We start from the raw sequence: 25,408 nt of genomic DNA on the forward strand, positions 1-25,408 counted from the left end.
GTACTTTGTAACTGATGACATTTTAGGATGGAGAAAGTAAGGGTTTTTTTTTTTTTAATACCAGTAATAAAATACAGAAATTTGTGATTTACTCATTATCAAAGTAAATTAAAATGAAATGTCACTTAAAAAAATTTTTTTAATGTTTATTTATTTTTGAGAAAGAGAGAGAGTGTGAACAGGGAAGGGGCAGAGAGAGAGGGAGACATAGAATTTGAAGCAGGCTCCAGACTCTGAGCTGTCGGCACAGAGCCCGACATGGGGCTTGAACTCATGAACCACGAGATCATGACCTGAGCTGAAGTCGGAGGCTTAACCGACTGAGCCACCCAGGCACCCCTGAAATATGTCACTTTAGTCATTTGCAATTGAATATGCCCCCTTGAATGGAAGGGAAGGGGTAGCCCTGGATAGCCTTGTGGCTGGTGTACCATGAATTGTGCCTTTGTGAGTGTTGTATGTGAACTTGCTGTGTGTGCCAAGGTGGAGAAATGTTGATCTCCCCTTTGTGGGGAAGTCAGAGGGCAGAGGTAGCCTCCTTTCACACTGCTTCTTTGGACATCCATTAAGCAAGCAATTGCTCCCTTCCCTTATCCCTCCCGTCTCCCTGGGAAAGAGCGTTTGGGATAAAAAACTGGACACGCAAACCCCTTTTTTGGGATTTATCATGTTTGTGGAGCCTATGTTGTGTTCTCTTGCCAGACATGTAAACTTTGCAGTGAAGGCTCTCTGCTCTGTGGTTGTGTAGGATTGCCCATGCCTTGGTGAGCAGGTCTGTCTAATTCTGGGTTAGCTATTAGGTGGCCATTTTCGGCACAAACCTAAATTACATCCTTTAACCTAGATCTTTCTGCAATTAATCTGACATACTGAATCTCCATTTGCCTGACTTGGTCTCTCAAGTGGCTCAGAAGACAGGAGGGGACAAAAGGTATTATTTTATGATTTCCTCAAACTCCAACAAAAATTAATGAAAATTATATTTCATTTTTTTTTAAAATAAATTTGTTTAGTCTTTTTTTTTAAGGTTATTTATTTATTTTTAGAGAGGGAGAGCAATCAGAGGAGGGGCAGAGAGATGGAGAGAGAGAATCCAAAGCAGGTTCTGTGCTATCTTCGAGGAGCCTGACACGGGGCTTAATCTCATGGAACTGTGAGATCATGATCTGAGCCAAAACCAAGAGTTGGACACTTAACCAACTGAGCCACTCAGGCACCCTATGAAAATTACATTTCAAAGCATGAGATAAATTAAAAACCAAATTGGGAATTTTTTTCTAATTTTATTTTTTTTTATCATGGTAATTCTATGTTATTGGAATGTTAATTTTAAGGTAATGTTAATTACAAGGTAATATGTAAACATTTTCAGAATATTTAAAAGATCTACTCACTTGGAATTGTCATAGACCACAATATTGACTTGATTTAAAAAAAAAAGTGGGGGGTTGGCACCTGGGTGACTCAGTGGGTCTAAGTGTCTGACTTTAGCTCAGGTCATGATCTTACAGTTCATGAGTTCGAGCCCCGTGTCAGGCTCTGTGCCGACAGCTCGGAGCCTGGAGCCTGCTTCAGATTCTGACTCTCCCTCTCTCTCTGCCCCTCCCCCACTCACACTCTTTCTCTCTCTCAAAAATAAAATATTTTTTAAAAATTAAAAAAAATTTTAATGTTTATTTTTGACAGAGAGTGCGAGCAGGGAAGGGCAGAGAGAGACACACACACACAGAATTTGAAGCATTCTGAGCTGTCAGCACAGAGCCTGGCACCGGGCTTGAACTCGCGAACGGTGAGATCGTGACCTGAGCCGAAGTCGGACACTTAACTGACGGAGCCACCCAGGTGCCCCATTGACTCACTTTAATTAGAATGAAAGAATGTAAAATAAATCAAATTCTCTGCCTACCCTGTCAACTTTCTTAAAAGTGTAATATACATATAATAAAATGCACCCTATGTTATAAGTCTACAGTTAGAGTTTTTTGGGTTTTTTTTTAATGTTTATTTTTTGAGAGAGAGAAAATCCCAAGCAGGCTCCATGTTGCTGGTGTGGAAGCTGATGTGGGGCTCGATCCCACAAACCATGAGTTCATGACCTGAACTGATACCAAGAGTTAGCCACTGAACCACCTGAGCCACTCAGGTGCCCCTACAGTGTGGAGTTTTAACAAATGTGAACAACCACAGAATCCCCAATACCATCAAGAGATAGAATATTTACATCACCCAAAAAGTTCTCTAATGCTCATTTGCAGTCAGTTCTTCTCCACTCCAACAACCAGTACTGTTCAACTACTATACTTCCTGTGACTATAAATTAGATTTGATTTTTGTAGAATTTCAAATAAATCATACAATATTTACTCTGTGTCTGACACTTTGTTCAGCATACTTTTGAAATCCACCCATGTTGGGATTCATCTATGCTATTTTGTATATTGGCAATATGTTTTATTTTTATTGCTGAGAATTATTCTGTTGTATGGATACACCACAATTTGTAGCTATTCATATATGTTGATGGACATCTAGGTTGTTGATAAACATCTAAGTTGTGGTCTCTTATGAATAAAGCTGCTGTGTACATATGTTGCAGGTCTGTGTGTGGATATGTGTTTTCATTTCTCTTGGTTAAATACCTGGAGGTAGGATTGTTGCGTCTTATGGTAAGTTATGTGTAACTTTACAGGAAACTGAAACTTTCCCATAGTATCTGTGCCATTTTGCATTCTGACAAGCAGTGTATTTAAAGGTTTCAGTTGCTCTATATCCTTGTCAAAGCTTGATATTGTCATTGTTTTTTAACTAGTGGATGTATATATAGTATATCTCATTTTTAAACATTTTTTTGTTTTAGAGAGAGAGCATGAGTGGCAGAGATGGGCAGAAGGAAAGAGAATCTTAAGCAAGCTCCACACTCAGCGCAGAGCCCAACACAGGGTTCAATCCCACAACCCTGGCGTCATGACCTGAGCTGAAATGAACAGTCGGATGCTCAACCAGCTGAGCCACCCAGGCTCTCCTCATTGTAGTTTTAATATGCATTTCTCTGGTAATGTTAAATGTTTCTTCATATGCTTATTTGACATTTGTGTATCTTCTGGGAAGGGCCTGTTCAAGTATTTTGCCAGTTTTTCATTTGGGTTATCTAATTATTGAGTTGTAAGGATTTCTTCTATATTCTGGATAAAAACTCTTTATGAAATATTTGTATTGTGAATAATTTGTCCCTATCTGTGGTTTGCCTTTGGTTTTCTTTCTTCGTTTTTTTTTTTTAAGTTTGTTTATTTTGAGAGAGAATGTGAGTGGGAGAGGGGCAGAGAGAGAGGGAGAGAGAGAATCCCAAGCAGGCTCTGCACTGATGGTTCAGCTGTTAGCTGGGCTCCATGCAAGGCTCAATCTCATGAACTGTGAGATCATGACTTGAGCTGAGATCAACAGTTGGACACTTAACCCGTCTGAGGCACAAGGTGCTCTGCCCTTTTGTTTTCTTAATGATATTTTTCAAAGGGCAGAATTTTAAATTTTTGATGATGTCCAATTTATATATATGCACACTAATATTTATATTTATATTTATATTTATATTTATGGTTTTGCTTTTTGTGTGCTGAGAAATCTGTACTTACTCCAAGATCAGGAAGATGTTCTGTGTTTTCTGCTAGAAGTTTTATAGTTTTAGCTTTTATAATTAAGGTTGAGGTTCATTTTTTGATGTCCCCTTACTCGAACACTGTTGAAAAACTGTTCTTTCCCTTTGAAATACCTTGGCATCTTGAAAATCCATTCATCATGTCTTTGTGGGTCTGAGTTCCGTATTCTGTTACACTGATTCATATGTGTATTCTTATACCAATTCCACACTGTCTTGATTACTATGGCTTAAAAATTGTAGTCTTAAAAACCATTGTGATTTTTCCAATTTTGTCCTTCCTCACCCCCCATAATTGTTTAGCTGTTCTAGTTTCTTTCCATTTGCATATATATATTTTTTAATTTTTTAAAGTTTTATTTTCTTTTTGTCTTCATAATACATTTTAAAATCAACTTGTCTATCTATAAGTCTGCTAGCATTTTGTTTGGAATCACATTGGATCTACAAGTCAATTTGGGAAGAATTACCATCTTAACAATATCCTATCTTTGAATTCATGATTGTGGCATAACTGTCTTTTAGATCTTTAATTTCTCTTAATGGTGTTTTATGGTTTTCTATGAATAGGTCTTGACCTCGTTTATCCATAAGTATGCCATATTTTTGATGCTATTACAAGGAGTGTTTTTAAAATTTTATATTCTAATTTGATGCTATTATATAGACATATAATCAATTTTTTGTATGTTGACCTTGTGGCCTACCACCTTGATAGTTCATTTATTAGTTGAATTAGCTTTTTTGTACATTTTTTACAATATTGTACCTATGTTATCATGTTTTTGTGAATAAGGACAGTTTTTCTTCTTCCTTTTCAAACTATATGCCTTTTATTCCCATCTGTCTTATTGCAATGGCTAGAACCTCCAGTATAGTATTAAATGGAAGCTGTGAGAAAGGACATTCTTGCCTTGTTATAATCTTTTGGTCTTTCACCATCAAGTATAATGGCACCTGTAGTTTTGTTTTGTGTGTGTGTGTGTGTGTGTGTGTGTGTGTGTGTGTGCGCTTTATTCAATTGATGAAGTTCCTGGGTAAATAAATTTTGTTAAATGTGTTTTCTGTATGTATCAGAAGATCTTATAATTTTTCTTTTTAGCCTGTTAATATGATGAACTGTATTTATTTTTCAAATGGCAAATCAACAGCATTTCTGGGATAAACCTTACTTATTCATGCTGGATTATCCATTTTAGATCTTTCTTCATTCAATTTGGTAATATTAAGGATTTTTATATCTGTCTTCATGAAGAATATTGGTCTGTAGTTTTTTGTAGTTCTTGAATCAGGATAATGCTTACCTCAATTTTTAAGAAGTTTGGTATTTCCACCTACTCTTGTCTTAAAATGTTTCTGTAGATTTGGAATTTCTTTCAATAGTGTTTAATAGAACTAACAAGTGAAGTCACCTACGCTTAGTGTTTTCTTTGAGGGAGGGTTTTAAATTATAAGTACGGTTTTAAAATAGCACACTGTAGTCTTGTCAATTATGTCACATTGAGTGATAGCATGGTCTGATTAAATTAGGATCCAAGAAAAGTCCATTCATTGCATCTGTTGATATGTCTCTTAATCTTTTTTTCTTTTTAATGTTTATTTATTTTGAGACAGAGGAAGTACTTGCAGGGGAGGGGCAGAGACAACGAGTGAGGAGAGAGAGAATCCCAAGTAGGCTGTCCCAAGTAGTGCAGAGCTCAGTGAGGGGCTCAATCCCATGAACTGTGAGATCATGACCTGAGCCGAAATCAAGACTTGGACACTTAACCGACTGAGCCACCCAGATGCTCCTCTTAATCTTTTATAATATAGGTTCCCTTCCTATTTTTCCTTGCAATTTACTTTTCAAGGAACTGAATGTCCTTTAGAATTTCTCAGATTTTATGTTTTGTTTATTGCATCCCACCTAATGTCATTAATGTTCTTTTATATTTACTTTTCTTATAAATTGATCAGGTTCATTGAACTCTTTAGCAAGAATACAGCATAGGTGGCTTTCAGTGCTTAGACCAGAAATAAAATATTTCTGGCTGTCTCTTTTTGTAGTATCAGTAGCCATTGACTATCATTGCCTAGATCTATTATTTTATTAGCATCTACAAAATATTGTTAGTCTTTTTGTGCTAAAACAAAACAAAACAAAACAAAAAAAAACCTCTTAAAAAAAAAAACACTTACCCTTATTTTGTGGCCAGGAAAACAATTTATGTAATAAAGGCAGGTTTTTTTAGTGGAGGCTTTGTTCTTTCCATTTATTTAGCACTTCTCAAATAAGAGGTTGGTTCCCTTAGCATCCTTCAAAGGTGACTAGTGAGATATTTCATCTTGTTTTGGTATCATTATGAAGTCATGCATTGAGACATATTTGATATATTTCAATTCCTACAGTATTATGTTGGTAGTGTGTACATCTAAACTTCAGAAGGTAATGCCAAATTTATTTTTTCAAGATGGTTATATCAATTTTATATCCCACCAACAGTATGAGAATTTCAAAAGCATACTTGGTGTTTTCAGACTATAAAGTTTTTACAAATATGATTGCTATATATCATTGTTGTGGAGCATCCTGATTGGGTGGAGGCTTTTGGCATGGGGGTGGGGGGAATAATTCACCTGTGGCAGAACAAAAGAGAAGTTTGTTGAATACACTACAAGGGAGTAGTGGGCGGCACAGTAAAGGAGAGACTGCCACATGGTGGTGGTGGTGAGGGGCCATAGTTACATGGTGGAATGAGGAAGTATGGGGGACATATGGAATTTTCCCTTTTTTGGTAATCTTAAGAACTATGCCTGGTTGTAAGTAGCCCTTTTATCAATTAGGGGCTTAATGAGCCTCTGTCAGGTCGGTGGTCCCTGTGGGCCCTTTTGCCTTGCTCAGGTTTCCATTGCTCAAGCATGTTGCCTAAAAGCAGCCTCTTTAGTTGTGATATCACCGCTTGTTCATTTTTAGACATCTATGACATGAACTTGATTTCTTACTATAGATGAATATGGTTTAGCTCTCCTGCATTTCCCCAGTATATTTATTTACTACTTCTGACTCCATTCCCAATAAAATTGACTATAATTTTGGCTTCAGTCTATATTTATTATTTAATAGGACTGTGTAATTATTACACATAGTTAATCTCACCTAGTATATTATTATTTTACCTTTTTTGTACTTCTCTTTGTTTCTCATGAAGTCAATAATTGCTTTTTTATTGCTATTCTTTAGTTTTCCGTGTATGTATTACTAATTTTTCCCTTGACGTCTAATAGAAATCTAATACTACTCTCAATATTGCCAAATGTGAAATAATCTGTCAAAAAAATTTTTTAAACCTTAGAGACATTCTACAGCCCCCTTTCCTGCCTCAGTCTGGTTGCACATCCTGTTAGCCTGCTACAGAGCTGTTGTCTTGAGCTCTTTCATTATTGTTCTTGGAGTTCTCTTTGCTTCTCCTTTGCACTGAATCTTGTTTCATCCCTTTCCAAAAAGAAATATTGACCTAATTGTTCAGATTTTAGCAGGTGGGCTTGCCATGGTTAAAAGTTTTTAGGACTTGAATGTTTGGTGTACTCTTCTGTTCTATGGTGTGGAACGCAGTGGATGATCTGGACAGGTGAAGATAGGGTAATGAATGAACGGTAGGGACACTGATATTGATGTGAGGATAAGAGGCCCAACTATCTTTCTCTTTTCTTTTTTCCCAAAGTGCTTCCAGCCCGCAGCTAAAGCCCCAGGTGTGGCCCAGGACAGCTCCATGCTAAACAATAGGGTGACATATTCTTGGCTAGGAGTCTCTTTTTCTCTGGTTCCAGTTCTTGTGTATCTGGAGAGCAATCTTGGGATCATACTTGCAGCATCTCAAGACTCGGATCTGGTGGTGGTAGGAAGGGCATGTGGTGGGGAGAGCAGTGGAAGAAAGCACATTTCATGGTTTGTTTTCTTCTGAAACTATTACCGGTACAGGTTCACTGCTAGCCAAAAGTAGAGCTTTCCTGTTGGACCTTTCATTGGTTGAAACGGTGTAAAGTGAAGTAGCAATTACCATTCATTTATAAGGAAAAAAATTTGAGCTTTCTCAAACCCTGAAAACCTCTCTTAGACTTTTTTGATACCTTAGGACACATTTTGCCAAAAAAAAAAAAAAAAAAAAAGCACAAAATAAATCCAGATAAAGCACAGATACTCACAGACACAGTTCAAGCTCTGGCAGCTTGATGCTGAGATGCTGAGTGTAGTTCTGGGGCAGGAGCGTGGCGGGGCCTCTGTTGCTGCTCAGGGCTGTGCTGCTTCTGGAATGGCTCGATCCAAAGCCAACATTGAATGCTATTTTTGCTTTTCACCTTTTTTGGTAAAAGCAAAAATCTTCTTCAGAGTTTTTTGGTTGGTGAAACGTAGACCTTTTGTAAAAGGGGAGTGATGTAATGCAAACTTTGGGAAAGTAGGGGATGGTTGGAGTTTACTATTACATTATTACAGAAATTCTGTATTATTACAGAAATAATGCAGCTATTTCTGTCTTAAGGTTTAAGGCCAAAGGCATAGCTAACAGTAAATAGTACTATGTCTTGGTTTTCCCATGGACCTTTGTGTGTATGACCCCAATAAGAAAGAAACTCACGGAGAGGGTGAGCGTACTTTGGGAAAGGACTTTTGTCCTTATGTATTCCATGTCTTCTCATCAAAGTGCCATTTTAATAGCTGTATGAATCTCACAGTCTTTCCTAATACACGTGACCTGGTTGGCTAGATTGTCTTAAAGATTATGAGGTGGAGTTAAAATTATTTGTCAGCTATGACCCATTGGGGCCAGGTAGAATTTAATAATACCAGCCAGTTAGACTATCAGAACTTTCTTGCACAGAAAGTTTGAAGCTCTTAATGATCAGGAACAGGTTTCCCACAAGAAACCGTCTTCATATAACATGGCTGGTAAGTTTTATAAATAGATGTAGAACAAATGATGAATAATGCTCGTTTTTCTTCCTTGGTTCTCTTTTTTTTTCTTTAATTTTCTTTTTTTTTTAATGTTTATTTTTGAGAGAGAGAGAGAGAGTACAAGCAGGAGTGGGGCAGAGAGAGAGAGAGAGAGAGAGAGAGAGAGAGAGAGAGAGAATCCCAAGCAGGATCCAGACTGTGAGCTGTCAGCACAAGAGTCTGACGCGGGGCTCGAACACACAAACTGCAAGATCATGACCTGAGCCGAAGTCGGACGCTTATCCAACTGAGCCACCTGACACCCCTTTGGTTGTTCTTTTAATAAGCCAGGCTCAACAAACAAAAGACACTGTCATGGACTGAATTGTATCTCCTTGAATTCATTGATGAAGTCCTACCCTCCTTGCCACCCTCCCCCCAACCTGACTATGTAACTGTATTTGGAGGTAGGGCCTTTAAAGAGATAATTCAGGTTAAACAAGGTCATAAGGGTGGACCCTAATCCAATATGAGTAGTGTCCTTATAAGAAGAGACATCAGGGAAGCATGTGTACAGAGAGGCCATGTGACAGCATAGCAATAAGATGGCCCTCTGCAAGGCAAGGATAAGCCAAGCCTGCCAGCACCTTGATCTTGGACCCCTAGCCCCCAGAACTGTGAGAAAAATGTCTGTTTAAAGCCATGCAGTCTGTGTGGTATTTTGTTATGGCAACCCTAACAAACTAATGCAGACATATAACCCAATTTAAAAATGCACAAAGGATTTGAATAGACATTTCTCTGGAGAAGATCTACAAATGGCCCATAAGTATATGCAAAGATTCTCAACATCATTAATCATTAGGAATATGCAAATCAAAACTGTGAGGTACCGCTTCATATTCATTAGGATGGCTATAACTGAAAAAGACAATAATGAGTATGAAAGAGGATATGGAGAAATCCAAACCCTTGTACATTGGTGGTGGGAATGTAAAATGGTACAGCTACTTGGGAAACAGTTTGGCAGTTGCTCAAAAAATTAAACATACAGTTAACATATGACCCAGCAATGTTATTCCCAGGTATATAGAGAATTGAAAACATATGTTCACATAAAACCTTGTATACAGATGCTGCTATCAGTAATACAGAAATATTATTCAGCCAGAAAAAGGAAATGAAGTACTGATTCATGCTACAACATGGACGGACCTTGAAAATATTATGCTAAGTGAACAAAGCCTGATAGTAAAGGCCATATATTGTATGATTCCATTTATGTCCAGAATCGGAGAATCCGTGGAAATACAGCCAGGTGCTAAGGAAAGAGGCGAATGGGGAGTAACTGTAGATGGGTTTCTTTTTGGGATGATATATATGTTCTGGAATCAGCAGTGATGGTTGCATTCTGTGAACATAATAAAATATGGGGCAAGCTTCATAATCTGTGAATCGTATTTGAATTAAAAAAGAATAAGCTAGAATCAGTATTCTGGGTTGTGAACCTGAAGTGAAGAATGAGTGAGATTATGCTCTAAATATTATTAGTAATGCTAACTTGTGAATGAGGCTTTTGTTTTTCCTCCCTAAACACAGGTGATATATAAACATATATATATATATATATAGTAATAAATATATTTCATTTGTATACAAATCTGGGGGTTGTCTCATTGTCCACATACATGGGAGAAAAATGAAAGCCTCTTTCACAGGTAAAATATTTCTGAAATCATTGTTTTCTTAGTTGTGGTTAGCATGGTGAAATAGAACATCTCAGGCTTGAGCCAGATCCTCCTTTTCTAAGCTATTCTGACCTCAGCTGAGAAATCACTGTGCCTTCAGGTCTGTGAAGATGACAGTCCTATTTTTCTGACTTCATCCAAAAATATTTTTTTAACTTGCAAATAGCAAATCACAATCACACTCCTGGGTATTACTTCTACTCCAAGGGCACCACGAGAATCACCGGGGAGTTTTCTTTCAGAAATGTACACACACCCCAGACCTACTAAATCAGAAACCATTCTCATGAGCTCTCCAGATGTTCTGATGCATGATAAAGTTTGAGAAGCCCTGATTCAGAGAATTTACAAGTAGGAAGGGCCATAAGCTTATGTTAATTTTTTTGTAATATGTGGGTTCTTCACACGCAGCAAGTTAGGCATTAAGACTGTCTCTGCCACACTCTCCACCACAAACTCTCCATAGACAAATGTGACTTTGAGTACACCTTACACCCAGATCTTAGTTTCTAAGGATCATTCTCCAGTAAGTGGATCCAAGGCTTTGCACTGTTGCAACTTTTTTTCTAAATTTGACATTACTTCAAATAAAACAATTTATTCCAATTTAAAAGGATATAGACGATGACCCGAAACAAACAATTTCCAAAACTGATGATATGGAACTCAGACTGAGTGTATTTATTTATTATAATCTCCAAAATAATTTCAGTTAGTACAACCGCTTCTCAAAACCACATCACTATCAGGCTCAGAATTTGGTTATAACCAAGCGATTCACAAAAACACTTTTAAGCAACAAAACATGCTTAGTATTTCCTTGAGAAAGGTCCTTCAAATGTGTACAGCATCACTGGGTAATTCACAAAACCACAAGAAGGGCACCCTCATGTGTCCAACTTCTATACCCCTTATGTTGTTCAACTCACAAAATTTGTGATCCTTCCACATCTCAAAATAAAGGCCTTCATGGTACAATCTGCCTTCCTCTTAAATTTTAAAGGATATTCTAGATCATTCCTTAGGAAAGTAAAACTATGAACACTTTAAGAGGGAAACAAGTTGCTTGGACTTCTTTTATATTATACACTTCAATTATGGGTTAGTGAGACTTTAAAAATTTTATATTTTAAAAAGTATCAGAGGGGACAAAAATAGAAAATATTTACCAGCAGGTTAGCCTCTCCTGAAATCACCATTTTCTGGATAAATACATGTAGCATCACTAAAAATTTTCACCATGTATTATTATACATAGCTTGGAAAGAACTAACATTTTGGGCTAATATTCATGTCTTAAAATAGCATTTTGCTTGATTCCTTTTATAATCCTAAACTCTTTCTTTTAAAAATTTGTATAGCTCGGAGTCTCACTGTGATTTTCAACACCTTGGCCTGAACTTGTTTATGAAAAAAAATACATAACTTCTGCAACTTGAGCTGGTTATACTGGGAAGAGAGGAATTACCATAATTTCATTATACCTTGTATTAACAACAAACCTTCTCACAGAGAAGAAAATACTTTAAATACCTTAAACCATATTTACAACAATAAAATTCACATTTCATGCTTTAGTGAAACACTTAAGTCATAAGATAGTCCTCATAGTTTATTGGAATAGAGCCCTTCTGTACCTGGCCTTCTGCTGTACGCCGGGTATAAAGCTCTGGGTGTTATGAAAATAGCAAAACTTATGCCATCCTCCTATCAAGTAGAAAAACTGAGGGTAGATCTTGCCAGCCATCAAGTGGTGATAGAAATCCTGTGTCCTAGTGAAGTGACAACCAATGTGCTTCAGACATCGGGTCCTGTAGGAATCACCTTGATTGCTTGAAAAGTGCTAAAAAGCCCAAATGTTCTTTAATGTGAGTTGAAGGGCCCGAACAGCCCTTCTGAGCACAGCTAAACACTTCATTTATGTGTCTATTGCACAGGATTTTTATGTTCTTCCAGAACTAGTGCTGTGTTTCTTTCTGTAGCTACTATATACATTTTTCTGATAAGTTCAGCGTTTCATTGGGAAATGTGACTTGCAGAGAGTTCCCCTTTGGGGCAGGGCCAGACCTGCTACTCCCACTGACCTCGTCCACCAGTAAAACACTCTCTGAATCCTGCCCCTGGGAGGAGTCCGAAGTCTCCGATATTCGCAAAGTCCTCAGTGAGGTGGTGTCTATTTGGGCCAGGCCCATGCCGGGTACACCCGGAAGCAGATTCCTGCCTCCGAGACCGTTTTCACTGAGGTCGGGCATGTAAAGGAGGGTCTGAGATGTGCTGCTGATCTCCTTCAGCTCTCGCGAGAGGAAGGAGCGCGAATGAGCAGACATGGCGGAAGATGTCCTTCTGCTGTCTGAGCAGTGCTGTCCGGAACGGTCTCTGCGGGACCCGCCGATGCGGCAGAAGAGGCATTTAATCTTCTCGATTGCTTTGCTGAGCACGGTCTTCCGCAGAAGGATATATATCCAGGGGTCCAGGATGGGGTTCACAGCAGCAATTCGGATGGCCTGCAAATCTGGGTTTTTGCTGATTTCTGGCACCAAACGTGGCTGATATAACTGGTTGATGAACACCCGTACCTGCATAAATGAGACGTCCACGTTTAGATTTCACCATTAATCAACTAGGGAAATATTTACCCGCAATGTCTAACCTAGTAACATTAGCTAGCTGCCTTATTTTCTGTTAATAACCGCCAAGAAAGAGCAACTTACATGATAAGCCTCAGGAAAACCAGCGATTGTGCAATTACGTTTGTTTTGAGTTAGTGTAACTTTAAAATTTTGTAACTATCCTATGAATATCTTCCTTAGATCAAAGATGGTATACAAAAATGCAATGTATGTACAGGCGACAGAAGCATAAAGTTTCTTTGGGAAACATTTTATTAACTTCATCTTTGTGAGTGCTTTTAAGTTTTTGTGATTCTAATGAGGTATCTTTTTCCCTCCAGATAGCCACTGATTTCCCTTATTCCAGTTGCTTTTTTTTATATATTTAAATGAAATTCATTTTTTAAGTCAACTAACCAGTCATCACAGAAAAGCCCAGAGATCCCTTTAATTATAGAGTCCAGTAAGAATATACTGAGAACTTTTAAACCAATGTCTGAATCTCCTGTCATCCAGAATGACCAGTGAATAGTTTCTATTTTTTCTATAGAGTCTGTTCCCCAGTTATAAGAATCATCTAGTGTTAACGACTCTTCCTTCAAAAACCTCTTCCAATCTTTGCCCTTTCACTGCATTCCTCACCTGGATTATTGCATCAGCCACCAAAGTAGCTTTCCCACCTGTAGTTTCTGTCCTCTCCAATCCAGCCTCCAAACTGCCACGAGAGGATTGCTTCTAGAAAGTAGATCTGATTGTGCTGCTCAATCCCTAAGCATTCAGTGGCCCTCTACTGCTTGCAAACTGTAGTTTGGCTCAATGACTGCCACTTGGTGAATCCATCCTGAAACTCCAGTCAGAATCAATCCCTCCTTTGTGTCTATAGAGCATTAGAGCCAGTAAAGAGCCAAGTGCTGAAAGCGCACTCTGCACAGACCAGTGGGGAAGACAATTCATTCTACTGCTCTTTGAGCTCTTTGAGGCAAAGGGCACATCTGCCAGCCCACCATGGGATGGGCAGGCATAAATGAGGTAAACAGAAGGAGACCCTAACAACCTGTTTGCTATTTTGGGGTCTTATTTTTGGCGGTTCAAAAATTTTGCTCTTCCTATAATTACTTTCATTGTTTCATGCATTTAATCATTTAATAGTAAGTACTTACTGTGTATTAGGCATTGTGATAAGTCTGGCCACAAAAAGCTGCATTTAGAATACCACGAATTTTTTTAATGTTTTTATTTTATTTTTGAGAGAGAGACAGAGACAGAGACAGAATCAGAAGCAGGCTCCAAGCTCTGAGCTGTCAGCACAGATCACGATGTGGGGCTCGAACCCACAAACCACAAGATCATGACCTGAGCTGAAGTTGGAGGCTTAACTGACTGAGCCACGCAGGCACCACTGAATACCACAAACTTCTTGAAGGCAGAGAGTAATCTACAGCACAGAACATAGGAAGGAAGATCAACTCTGACTGCAGGGTGATTAAATGAAATGGGAGAGGTATATATGGGGGCACAACTAATCCAGATCTGGAGGGGAGGGCATCAGTGGATGCCTCCTCCAGAAGAGGAATCTTGCAGGGAGTTTTTGGTGGGTGAGTGGGAATTTGCTAAATTTAGAAGGAAGGACATAACATTTCAAATAGAGGTCATTCCCTGTGTAAAGTCATTGTAAGTGATTTCTGGGAATTTCAAATGATTCAATGAAGAGAGTATGAATTTATGCAAATTTAAGGAAGACTATATTTTATTCCTTAGAGGAGAAAGCACTTGCTAAATGTACACTCATATTTATTCTTGGAATATTACTGTTATTACTGTCTAAATCATCTAATTCCACTAGGAGGTGTGTTTTTGTTTTTTCTTTTTGAGAGACAGAATAGGGCAGGGGCAGAGGGAGATGAAGAGAGAGAATCTTAAGCAGGCTCCATACCCGCACAGAGCCCAACTTGGGGCTGAGTCTCAGGACAGTGAGACCATGACCTGAGCCGAAATCAAGAGTTGGACGCTCAACGGACTGAGCCACTCAGACACCCCTCCAATAGGAACTTGTATGTAAAAAACTCACCTCATATAAAAAGGGGCTTTAAAAGTGATCTCTGTCTTGGGGTGCCTGGGTGGTTCAGCCGGTTAATCGTCAACTCTTGGTTTCAGCTCAGGTCAAGATCTTATGGTTCATGAGTTGGAACTCTGCATCAGGCTCTGCAATGACAGCACGGAGCCTGCTTGGGATTCTCTCTCTCTGCCCCTCCCCTGCTTGTGCTCCTGCTCTCTCAAAATAAATAAATAAACTTAAAAAAAGGTACATGATCTCTATCTTTAGTAATTACTTAATAATTATTACTTGCCTTTAGTAATTGTTTTCATAAGGGAGAAGTGAGAGGCAAGTCTCAGCCAAGGAGGATGCACAAAAACCATAAAAAGGAGAAAGAACCCACAAAAGCAGAGCTGGAGCCATTTAGGGGCAAATATCTCTAACTTTAACAAGACTCGAGGATACTGCTACTTTATTATGCAGTATAATAATTAATATTCATGGTCTATGAATCACCATGAAAGAAGGGATAGTTTAGAAAGATTTCTTTTTTTTTTTTAATGTTTTTATTTTTTATTTATTTCTGAGACAGAGAGAGACAGAGCGTGAGTGGGGAAGGGGCAGAGAGAGAGGGAGACACAGAATCTGAAACAGGCTCCAGGCTCTGAGCTGTCAGCACAGAGCCCGTCGCGGGGCTTGAACTCACGGACTGTGAGATCATGACCTGAGCTGAAGTCGGACGCTTAACCGACTGAGCCACCCAGGCGCCCCTAGAAAGATTTCTAACAATTTGGATAAAATAAGTTTAAAATGTTTAAGGAAATAAGTGCATTAATCTGTAAAACTCAATTCATGAGAAACTTATCTCTAGATGAGCCTAGATTAGTGAGATGTAGCTGTATTTCTATTTCTTCCTTAGCTGGAATTCAGACTGTGATCTATACAGGTCTATAGTCCCTTGTTAAGAAATTATTGGTTTTCAGTTGCTGTTCCTTTGTTGTTATTCATTTGTTTTGTTTTGTTTTGTTTTTAATTTTTTTTTTCCAACGTTTATTTATTTTTGGGACAGAGAGAGACAGCATGAACGGGGGAGGGGCAGAGAGAGAGGGAGACACAGAATCGGAAACAGGCTCCAGGCTCTGAGCCATCAGCCCAGAGCCTGACGCGGGGCTCGAACTCCCAGACCGCGAGATCGTGACCTGGCTGAAGTCGGACGCTCAACCAACTGCGCCACCCAGGCGCCCCTGTTTTGTTTTGTTTTTGATTACAAAACCTGACCTAAACTTATTTCGGCAGTAAAACTGGAACCGAACTAGACTGTGAGGCTATTTATAGTTTGTTTATTCTACTTAGTATTTGCTTTGGAGGTATTGTCCCAATTTTGATGGGAATATTACATATGATTAATATGTAATATTACCTATTACTAAAATTCTAAAAGCCAAGAAATTCTGAATTCTAAAACACATCTGGCCCTAAATGTTTTGAATCAGGTTATTGTCCTGTAAATCTCACAGAATAAAATAAAATGGTCAAATGGCTCTAACTAGCATGAAATTAATACCTTGATCTCTGGCAGACAGCTAAATAAAAACTGAACTAGAATAAACAGAAGTATATGATGACTTAAAATACCTTTAGAAACCGTGCTTGGATAAATGATATTATGAAGACAAAGCATGACTGATTTTCCATTTTCTAAAAACTAGTGACACAAAGTACTTTGGTTTCTTCTTGCCATAGCTGTATTTGGGCACTGAGAGATGCCCTCAGGTCTACGGGCCTTTTCTCAGATGAAATGTTACTGAGACCTGAAGGTTTTGAGGAACTTATCAAGCCACCTTGTTGGTGGCTCATTCTGGTCTTCTAGTGACTTCCATGTCCCTTTTTCTGTTCTACCAGGTTCGCTGGCTTTCTGCTTAAGAATTATTTCCTGACAATGGAATCACTGGTAAAACGTATGAGGTCTGTATTTTACTCACATCACATACTATGTTCCTAAGAGTAAAAGAAACATTGGACTAAAATGTGTTCGTATCAGGCCTTCCCTGTGCATAGTCTTTAGAAAAAAACAAAACAAAACAAAACTGAGACAGGGTCTGTGAGGACTGGAGACTTATAGCCTCTAGGTGGCAGTGTTGGTCCACCTGGAAGTTTTTGGTCCACAGGTTCTCCCTAAGAAGCGGTTTGCTTAGCCATCTCTAAGACCCTCTTTCAGAACAGAATCTTGGTAAAGTCTGGACTTTGCATTTTTGAGATTTTTAACATTGAAATCTCTTGTTGCTGGTTGCCTCTCCCACCTCAAAGGAAACACGGTTAGTACTGAAAGGAGGAACATTTTTGAACAGTTGAAATGGATATAACAGGAATGAAATTTGTATCTATTTACTGGAATGTATTAGGACTTAGCATTTTATTTTAAAATTTTTGTGACCTTTCAGAAAAGCTAGACTGTTGTAAAAAAAATTAATGAGATTTCATAATCAAAGGTGATGAGAAGCAAGGAAAGATCACATCACTCCATGTCTCACTTCCTCCACAGTTTTAAGTGATTTTGACTAGGATCCAAGGGAATGAAGGAAGCCCTATTTTAGAGTTCCATGGAGGGGGGACAGGCTTACAATTAATACAAGCCACTGAGCCTGGTTATTTAATGTCATTTCAGCAAAAGGGAGCTCACAAGATAGCAATAAAGAGGAGAATGAAAAGCAACATTTAAAACTTCAGCTAAAAACATTCTCAAATTATTTTAAAAAAATGAAGACACATTAGTTTTCCTTCATAGCATGTTCGCATTGGAGACTGCCCTGGGGCAGAGAAAAAGACAAAATGAACAAAATCTCCATGTACTCTGTAATGTTTGAAAAAGTTTAGCGATCTCTGCCTCACTTAAAAAAAATTTTTTTAACATTTATTTATTGTTGAGAGACAGAGCATGAGCATGGGAGGGACAGAGAGAGGGGGAGACACAGAATCTGAAGCAGGCTCCAATCTCTGAGCTGTCTGCCCAAAACCCCACATGGGGCTCGAGCTCGCAAACCATGAGATCATGACCTGAGCCAAAGTGGGACGCTTAACCGACTGAGCCACCCAGGCACCCCTGTCTCTGCCTCACTTTAAAGGCTACTTGGTTTGCTCTCCCCATAGCAGGGGAAAGTCCAAATGAATATGGGAATATCCACAGCAGTACTCCAATGTCATGTGGGGTGGGTGGTGAAAGCACTTTTCTGGAATTCCTGTCCTTATATGCTTCAGAAATACACATGTTCAGGCAGTTTTCAGTGTTGGAAGAGTGTGCTGCTGATAAAACAGAATCTCTGTGTCAGGGGAAAAAGCTTAAAAAGTTCATTCAACGCAAACAACATATATACTCTCTTGCAATTTTAAAAGTGAATCAAGGAGCTTAGAATATTGGCATATGTTACAATATTCTAAGCTTCTTGAGAGGATGACTACAAATTAGGATTCGGGAGCATTGGAACAGAACTTGGAGATGATAAATTCAAAAGAAGGTGTGATGACAGGAGAGCTGTAAGGGAGGCTGTATGTTGTAGAGGTTCATGCACAAGCTTTGGAATGAAACAAACCTCTCTTCAAATCCTGGCTCTGCTCCTTCTAATTAATGTACAAATTATGATAGTGCTTCATTCAATGCCTAGCACGTAACATAAATATCTGCTGCCCTTGCTTTTTTGGTAACCCATACATGGTATTTCGGCTACTGTGGAATGTGTGAATAATTCCAAAACCACAGCTCAGAGGTAGCTTTGGTGTCAAAAGACATTTACTTCCTATGTGAGAAAAACCTGTTGGCAGGGAATGTCTAATTGAAAAAGAATGTTGAAATTTTGATAAGACCGATTTAGTAATTGACTGTCAAAGTACAAATGTTTTCCAATAAACGACATGGTCCTACAGCTGAATTTGTGTGCGCTATGTGTTCTGTTCCAAGAACATAAAAGGAATTATCTGTGTGTGCTCGGTTATCTAACTGCCCTGTGAAGAATCCAAAATTGACACAGCTGTTACTAGAAATTTTTACCACTTCTTTTTAGTGACAAAAACAAAAAAACAAAAAAAAAACTTTAAGTAAAGGATAGTGGAAAGAGTTCTTGAGTGTGGTGATGTAAGAGAGTTCTCCCTCTTTCTGGGTCACCATTTACTACCGGCAAATTATTTAATCACTACAGGTCAGTCTCTACATTGAACATTTGTTTCTGAAGGTTTTTGTTTTTGTTTTTTTTAACTCTAACTTTCAATATTCTAATAGGAGATTACAGGAATCACTTCATCTCTGGGGAGAAAAAAATCTTGTTAGTAGATGTTCCATAAAACCAAGGCTTGACAGGTCAGCCAAGCATGGTGACAGTCTGTTAGACTGGGACTCCCCCCAGCAAGTTGCAGAAGGATATAAATTCCTCAACTGCAGTTGAGAAAACTGAGAAGCAGAATGAAAATACTGGCCAGCCCTGGGTTCTTCCTAGAGCTTTCAAGACTCAGATGAGATGCTGTACGTGGGAATCCTTTTTATGTGCTACTCTGCAGTCTTCAAGGTTCTACCAATTCCATGGTTACGACTAAAACACTGCTTTCAGGAACTGCTAATTTTTTGAGAGAGAGATAGAGAGAGAGAGAGAGAGAGAGAGAGAGAGAGGAGAGAACACTCACGCAGAGGAGGGGCAGAGAGAGAGTCCATGCTCAGCATGGAGCCCCCACGCAGGGATTGATCCCACGTCCCTGGGTTCATGATCTGGGCAGAAATCAAGAGTCCAAGGCTTAACAGACTGAGTCACCCAGGCACCCCAGGAACTGCCATTTTTAACTTAGCCAAATTTATTTGAAAAACTAATCAAATCCTTCAGGTTCTGCTGTAATGGCACTCAAATTTATGGCATTACTCTTACACCTTTAAATGTGATTTGTACTCATCTGAAATCCCATCAGTTGTTCTGTGACTCTACTTCAGTTTGCCTACAGTAAACAAAAGTGTAACTATTTACAGCTTCCTCTGGTATAATAAATTTTCCTTGATCAAATGCTGGTGACGGCTTTATCAAGACAACTGGTTTATTAGTAAACAGTCAAATAAACACTCACAGGAAGCTATTTTCCTAACCATCTGTTTTACCTGTCCAAGGCAGAAGACGAATCAAATTGGCCATTCTACCCCTAACAGAGATGAATACTTGTTACTTCAAAGTAAGAAGAAAGAAAATGAAAGAAACAAGTAAGCTATTAATATGCCTCGGCTTGCCTATGCATGGGGGAAAATGCCTTTCCAAAAATCTTACAGTCTAGCTGTTTAGTCCTGCGGCAAAAGATTTGATTTTAATTGTTATCTTAACGTTAGTAACTGCAAAAATTGGGCACCAGATGTTGATACAGCTATAGCATGTAACATGGGACCTTAGAAACCTGTCTTGCTTGCATGTTTCTGAAGAATTCAGTCCCTTTTATTTATTTTAAGCATAGACTCTTTCATTTCTTCAGCTTTTTCTGGGTTAAAAAAAAAACAGACACTGGTTTTAAATAGAATAGACAAAATGACAGGAACCACCAAATCTTGTCATGTAATGTTCCTTGTCAAATGTACTTACACCTTCTCTATTTGTTGATTATGACTCATTTGAGAAAGTTTCTCAAGTCTAGCCCAGTTTCTTATATCCACGATTAATTCCCTAAGCTTTCTCAATTTCCATTCCAAGCTCTATTTGTGAGACATATGTTTTGGAAAACAAATTAAAATTTACTTTTTCTATGAAACTCAATATCAACTGCCCTTTAAGAGACACTGTAGTTTTTTTTTTTTCTTCCCTAGTGTCCAAGAGACAAAATTTGCCTTTCAAGTGACTGTTAACCTCATATACTATGTCAGGCTTTTTGAAATTCCAAGTAAACTATATTTGCTCTATTAGCCTTTCCAAAGCATTTTAAGTGTTTTGAAGGATTTGATTTTCCTCAAGTAGGATTAGCCACCAACTTGATTTGATGTAAGTAAAAAAAGGTGCTTCAATAGTTTCCTTGGAACTGAAGATAGGTCTGACTTGCTTCAAATGTCACAGTTCAGAAGCTTTAAACTTAAATTACAATCTCAATATGAGAAACATGAAAATACATGAAAGTTGCGAAAGGAAGCCAAGGAAGATGACAGTTATGGGTAAATTCCCCTTTTAACTCTTTCAGTAACAGCCAAACTGTGGGTGGGTGAGTAGTATAATGACCTCATTGCTTATCATTAATTTACAATTAAACTGAATCTGAAGTTAAGAGGTTGTAGCCAGAACTAAAGGCTAAAAACTGAAGCTACTGTTACTCTTTATTACTGTTATTCTTTATTACTCAAAGGCATGTGAGTACATCACTATGTGATTACTTCTTAGTTCAGCCAGTTCCAATTTTCAGAGTAAAATTACTTAGTATCTACTGCACGTTCCTGACTTTATATAACAGAGTGGATAGTAGTTGTTAGTTAAAATGTAGCTCTTTTGCAAACTACAAATATAGCTCCTATAATTTCTTGCCTCTAGCTTCTCAAATAACTTCAAACATTTTGTGCTAAATGGCCCTGTACCATAAGGGTCGGGTCCACCACTTCTGCCCATGAAATGAATGAAGTTTTTAATGCATCTCTTGATGCTCCAAGAAAACAATTCATCTGTGACTATGCAGTCATCAACAGCTCATATCCTTACCTTCATATTTTAAAAGTATGTGCACGTTGCTAAACTTCTAGCTCTAATTCCTCAGCTCCTTAAAGTAGATGTTCTGTACATAACAAACACTCACTTTGTCATTTACTGTTCTGTAAAACATAAGGCAGAAGCTAAAGAAGGGAGTCCCAGCTGGAGCAGATTTGTTTCTTCCAAATCTCACTGTATTGAGTTGCCATTACAGACAGTAAAATATATTTATGTGGCTCAAGTGTGACTTAACTTGGTAAGTTATATTGGGTCCTGGAATGGTTTAAAGGCCCTTCTGGCCAATTATATTTATTTCTGTTTATACAAATTGTCAAGAAGCTACTGTAAGCTGGCTCTCAGCCACATCTAAGTTCCTTCCATTTACACTCACTTTTATCAGAGATATAATATTTTTATATTAAATATCCCTGGACAGTATTAATAAGAGAAAGGAATACTAGCTCATTACATTTATTTTCTCTTGCTCCCAATCAGCATAAGACAGAGAAGTCATTTCTTTTTTGAGTTGGTAGTTTAGAATTTCCAGAAATGCAGTGTTTTGAGAGACAAAAGAATTCAGAACCTGTTGCTTTCAGTAGAAACTCTAGATAAAGTAATTTGCGTGTGAACCCAGCAGTTTCTGGTGCACTCCGTTTTAATGACAGGCAAAGTAGAGAACTAGGTACGTTTTCCACCTTTCTGCTTATAACAAAGTTAATCCAAAGGCAATTTTAAGAAGGCGGTGTCCTGAAAGTGAAGTGTGCCAAAACTCAAATGCACACACTGTACGAAGGCCAAAATTAGAAATGTTCTAGGAGTGAGACGTGATGTAATATTATATGAACAGGGTTTGGAGTCAGGTGGGTCTGAGGTTCATCACAAGCTGCAGGGTTTGGGCTTGGCAATAATTAGATGACCATCTCTAAAGCTTCCTTTCTTTAGAATGACACTGTATCTCTCAGGGTTGTTGAGAATTCAAATTCAGTGATCCATGTACATCAGTCTGAACTTAATTGGCCCCCCCTGAGAAACCTGGCTTTCCTGGTTCCAAGAAAGAATGAAGGAACCTGACGCTAGGCCATGCCCGGGTAGGAATGGTGACCCACATGCGCAACGAGATGTTCTCCCAGGGCACAGCCTGGGAAGGAGCAGGGAATCGCGCCTGACAGTGTGGTTCTGCTCGATTATTTTAAGCAAGTCAAGCCCTATGTAAAGTGAGGGTGATTAGATTAGACCAAAAGATATCCAGTCTCTCTAGCTCTAAACTTCTACATAATCTACCAAAAGAAGCAAGCAAAAAAACCAAAACCAAAACCAAAAACAAAAGCAAAAAACAAATCCGTACAAAAATCAAAGCACCAAGCCCGCGCTGCCCCTAAGGAATCGGGGAGAACGAAGAAATCGCCACCCCCGAAGTTTCGGGCTTCTGCGGTTCACTGTGGAGGACGGGGCTAAGTCACCCTACAGCGGTTTCCCCTCCACATCTGAAGGAGTGGCAGGTGTTCCCGGAAGGCTCAAGGCCAATGTCAGGCAGCAAGGGGTAGGGGCTGTCCCGGGAGAGAAAGGAAACCAGGCTTTCGGAGAAAGTAACTCGGGGATGTAGGAGAAAATCACCTACTACATCTCACGAGGGATGCGGCCGAAGAGGAGGTTGGGCCTGGTCTGAGTAGCCGAGGGTCAAGATTCCAGGCTGGAGCTGGAGGGCAAGTTCACTGCCGAGGCAGGAGAGGGCAAGGAGGAAGCGTTAGACGGAGGAGGGAGGTGCATGCGAGGAAAGGGCCCAGAAGGGCCCCGTTCCCGGCCACTCACCACGAGAGGGATGGAGCAGATGAGCACCACCAGGGAGGTGGCGATGAGTAAGATGACCATCTGGATCTCGGCACCCGCGATGCGGCGGAAACTCCGGCGGCGGCGAAAGTCGCTGAGGCGCGGCAGGGCGGGGGAGGCGGCGGCCGGGTTGCCCCGGCAGGGGGCCCAGGGCACGGCCAAGGGACCCGCCGCGTGGTGCTGCTCGGTGCCCAGCGAGGTGCGGCGCATGAACTGGCGGTGCATGCGGAGCAGCGCGCCGCACACGAGCACGTTGCAGAGCACCGTGGCGAGAATGAGGAAGGAGCTGAAGCCCGCGTACATGTAGGAGAAGGCGGCGTGCGCCGTCACGTTGGTGGTCCAGTCGATGAAACACCAGGTGTCCGGGTACTGCAGCCGCGAGCTGCCCAGGCCCATGTTGGGCAGCGCGCAGAAGAGCACGTTGGACGCATAGACCGCGACAAGCGTCAGGCCCGCCAGCCGCTTGTCCACGTAGTGGCTGTAGAAGTAGGCGTGGTTGATGGCCAGGTAGCGCTCGATACTCATGGCACAGATGATGCTGAGGCCCGACAGGCCGAAGAAGAGCAGGATGAAGGTGCTGTACTCGCAGAGCGCTTCGCCTCCGGGCCACTGGCCCTTCATGTATGTGGCGATGGTCACCGGGCTTACCAGCAACGTGCCCAGCAGGTCGGTGACGGCCAGTCCGCAAACCAACGTATAAAAGGTCGTCTCCTTCTGCTCCTTGCGCGACTTGCACAGCACCACAATGGCCACCAGGTTGCCCACCACCCCGAAGATGAACATCACCGCCGGGATGGTCACCGGGCTGTTGGGACGGTCGGGGGTAGAGGAGGCGGACGCATTGACCCCAGGGGTGGACATGGTGGTGGTCCGCGGTGCACAGCCTTGGCCTTCGAAGCTGGGCCTGGGGATGGTAGGAGAGACAAAGGCGCGGTGAGATGAAATTACCACTTGTCAGACCCGCTCCCAAGAAACAATATGCTGGTGAGACAAGACCAACAACTGGATCCCGCCTGCATCGTGGAGGGTAGCCATTTACCAACTTCGGCTACCGAAATCGCCAGGCTCAGGATACCTCCTGCCAGCAGCCCCCCACTCTGCTGTCATTAATATTTGCTAGTTGATACTTCCATTCTCTCCTCCTCCCTGCCCCCTCCAGCCCAACTCACTCCACTGCCAAGATGAACAAGGCCTATCTCAAGGGAAAAGCGAGTGGTTCGCTCTTATTCCCGACAGATTCTGAGTCAATAAAATCCTCACCGAAAACAAGTTACGGAAGGCAATTTGGAAAGCGCGCTCGCTCCTCCCGGGCTCCGCTCGAGGAGCGCCCGCCCATCGCTCTCCGCCCGGTGCCCTCAAAGCCTCATCTCACCTGTGGTTGCCGCGGCGGTGGCAGCCGCGTAAGCCCCCAGGGTCAACACTCAGATGTCCAGGATAAGCCTCCAACCTGCCCTTGCCAAGTCTTTGCCTTCTCAGAGCCGGGTCTCCGCGGCTGCCAATTTTCCGGAACTGGGGTCGGAATGGCCAGCTTTCAAAGAACTTGGGAGAACCAGAAGGGTAGCGGGATGGGTCAATGAAGTCTGATCTTGGATTTCTTTCTTTCTTTCCTCTTCTGCTTCTTTTTTCCCTCGTTCCTTCAAAGACGGGACCAAACTTTTCGGAGCCCGCAGGTCCCGTCCCCGGGCGGACAGCAGTCAGATGTGGGGGCCGCGCGCGCAGGTGGCGCGGATCCTCACTCCCGGAATCAGGTCGCCCCCCCTCGGAAGCCCAGGGCAGCACCGGCGGCTATCGGGGCTGGCGGCTGCCACTGAGGCTGCTTCCGGCGCCCTGGGGGCGGCTTGAGGTCCACTCGGCCTGAGGCTCTGACCTGGGACCTTTCATCTTCTTCCTCTTGGCTACAGGGTTCCGAGCTCCGCTCTCGCCTTTCCAGCCTCTGTACAAACTTTTC

At 40.7% G+C, this 25,408-nt stretch overlaps 1 protein-coding gene across 1 annotated transcript; it reads right to left on the reverse strand.

The window, feature by feature from the left end:
• Positions 1–10,961: 10,961 nt before the first annotated feature.
• Positions 10,962–24,964, reverse strand: PTGER4 (prostaglandin E receptor 4). Its single transcript, XM_047823403.1, has 3 exons — positions 24,833–24,964; positions 23,443–24,364; positions 10,962–12,885 (listed from the first exon to the last, which is right to left on the reverse strand). Exons 2-3 carry the CDS (start codon positions 24,319–24,321, stop codon positions 12,295–12,297), a joined length of 1,470 nt encoding a protein of 489 aa, XP_047679359.1. The 5' UTR covers positions 24,322–24,364; positions 24,833–24,964; the 3' UTR covers positions 10,962–12,294.
• Positions 24,965–25,408: the final 444 nt, after the last annotated feature.

The sequence above is a fragment of the Prionailurus viverrinus genome, chromosome A1 (genome assembly GCF_022837055.1).
Source record: "Prionailurus viverrinus isolate Anna chromosome A1, UM_Priviv_1.0, whole genome shotgun sequence".
NCBI classification, from domain to species: domain Eukaryota; kingdom Metazoa; phylum Chordata; class Mammalia; order Carnivora; family Felidae; genus Prionailurus; species Prionailurus viverrinus.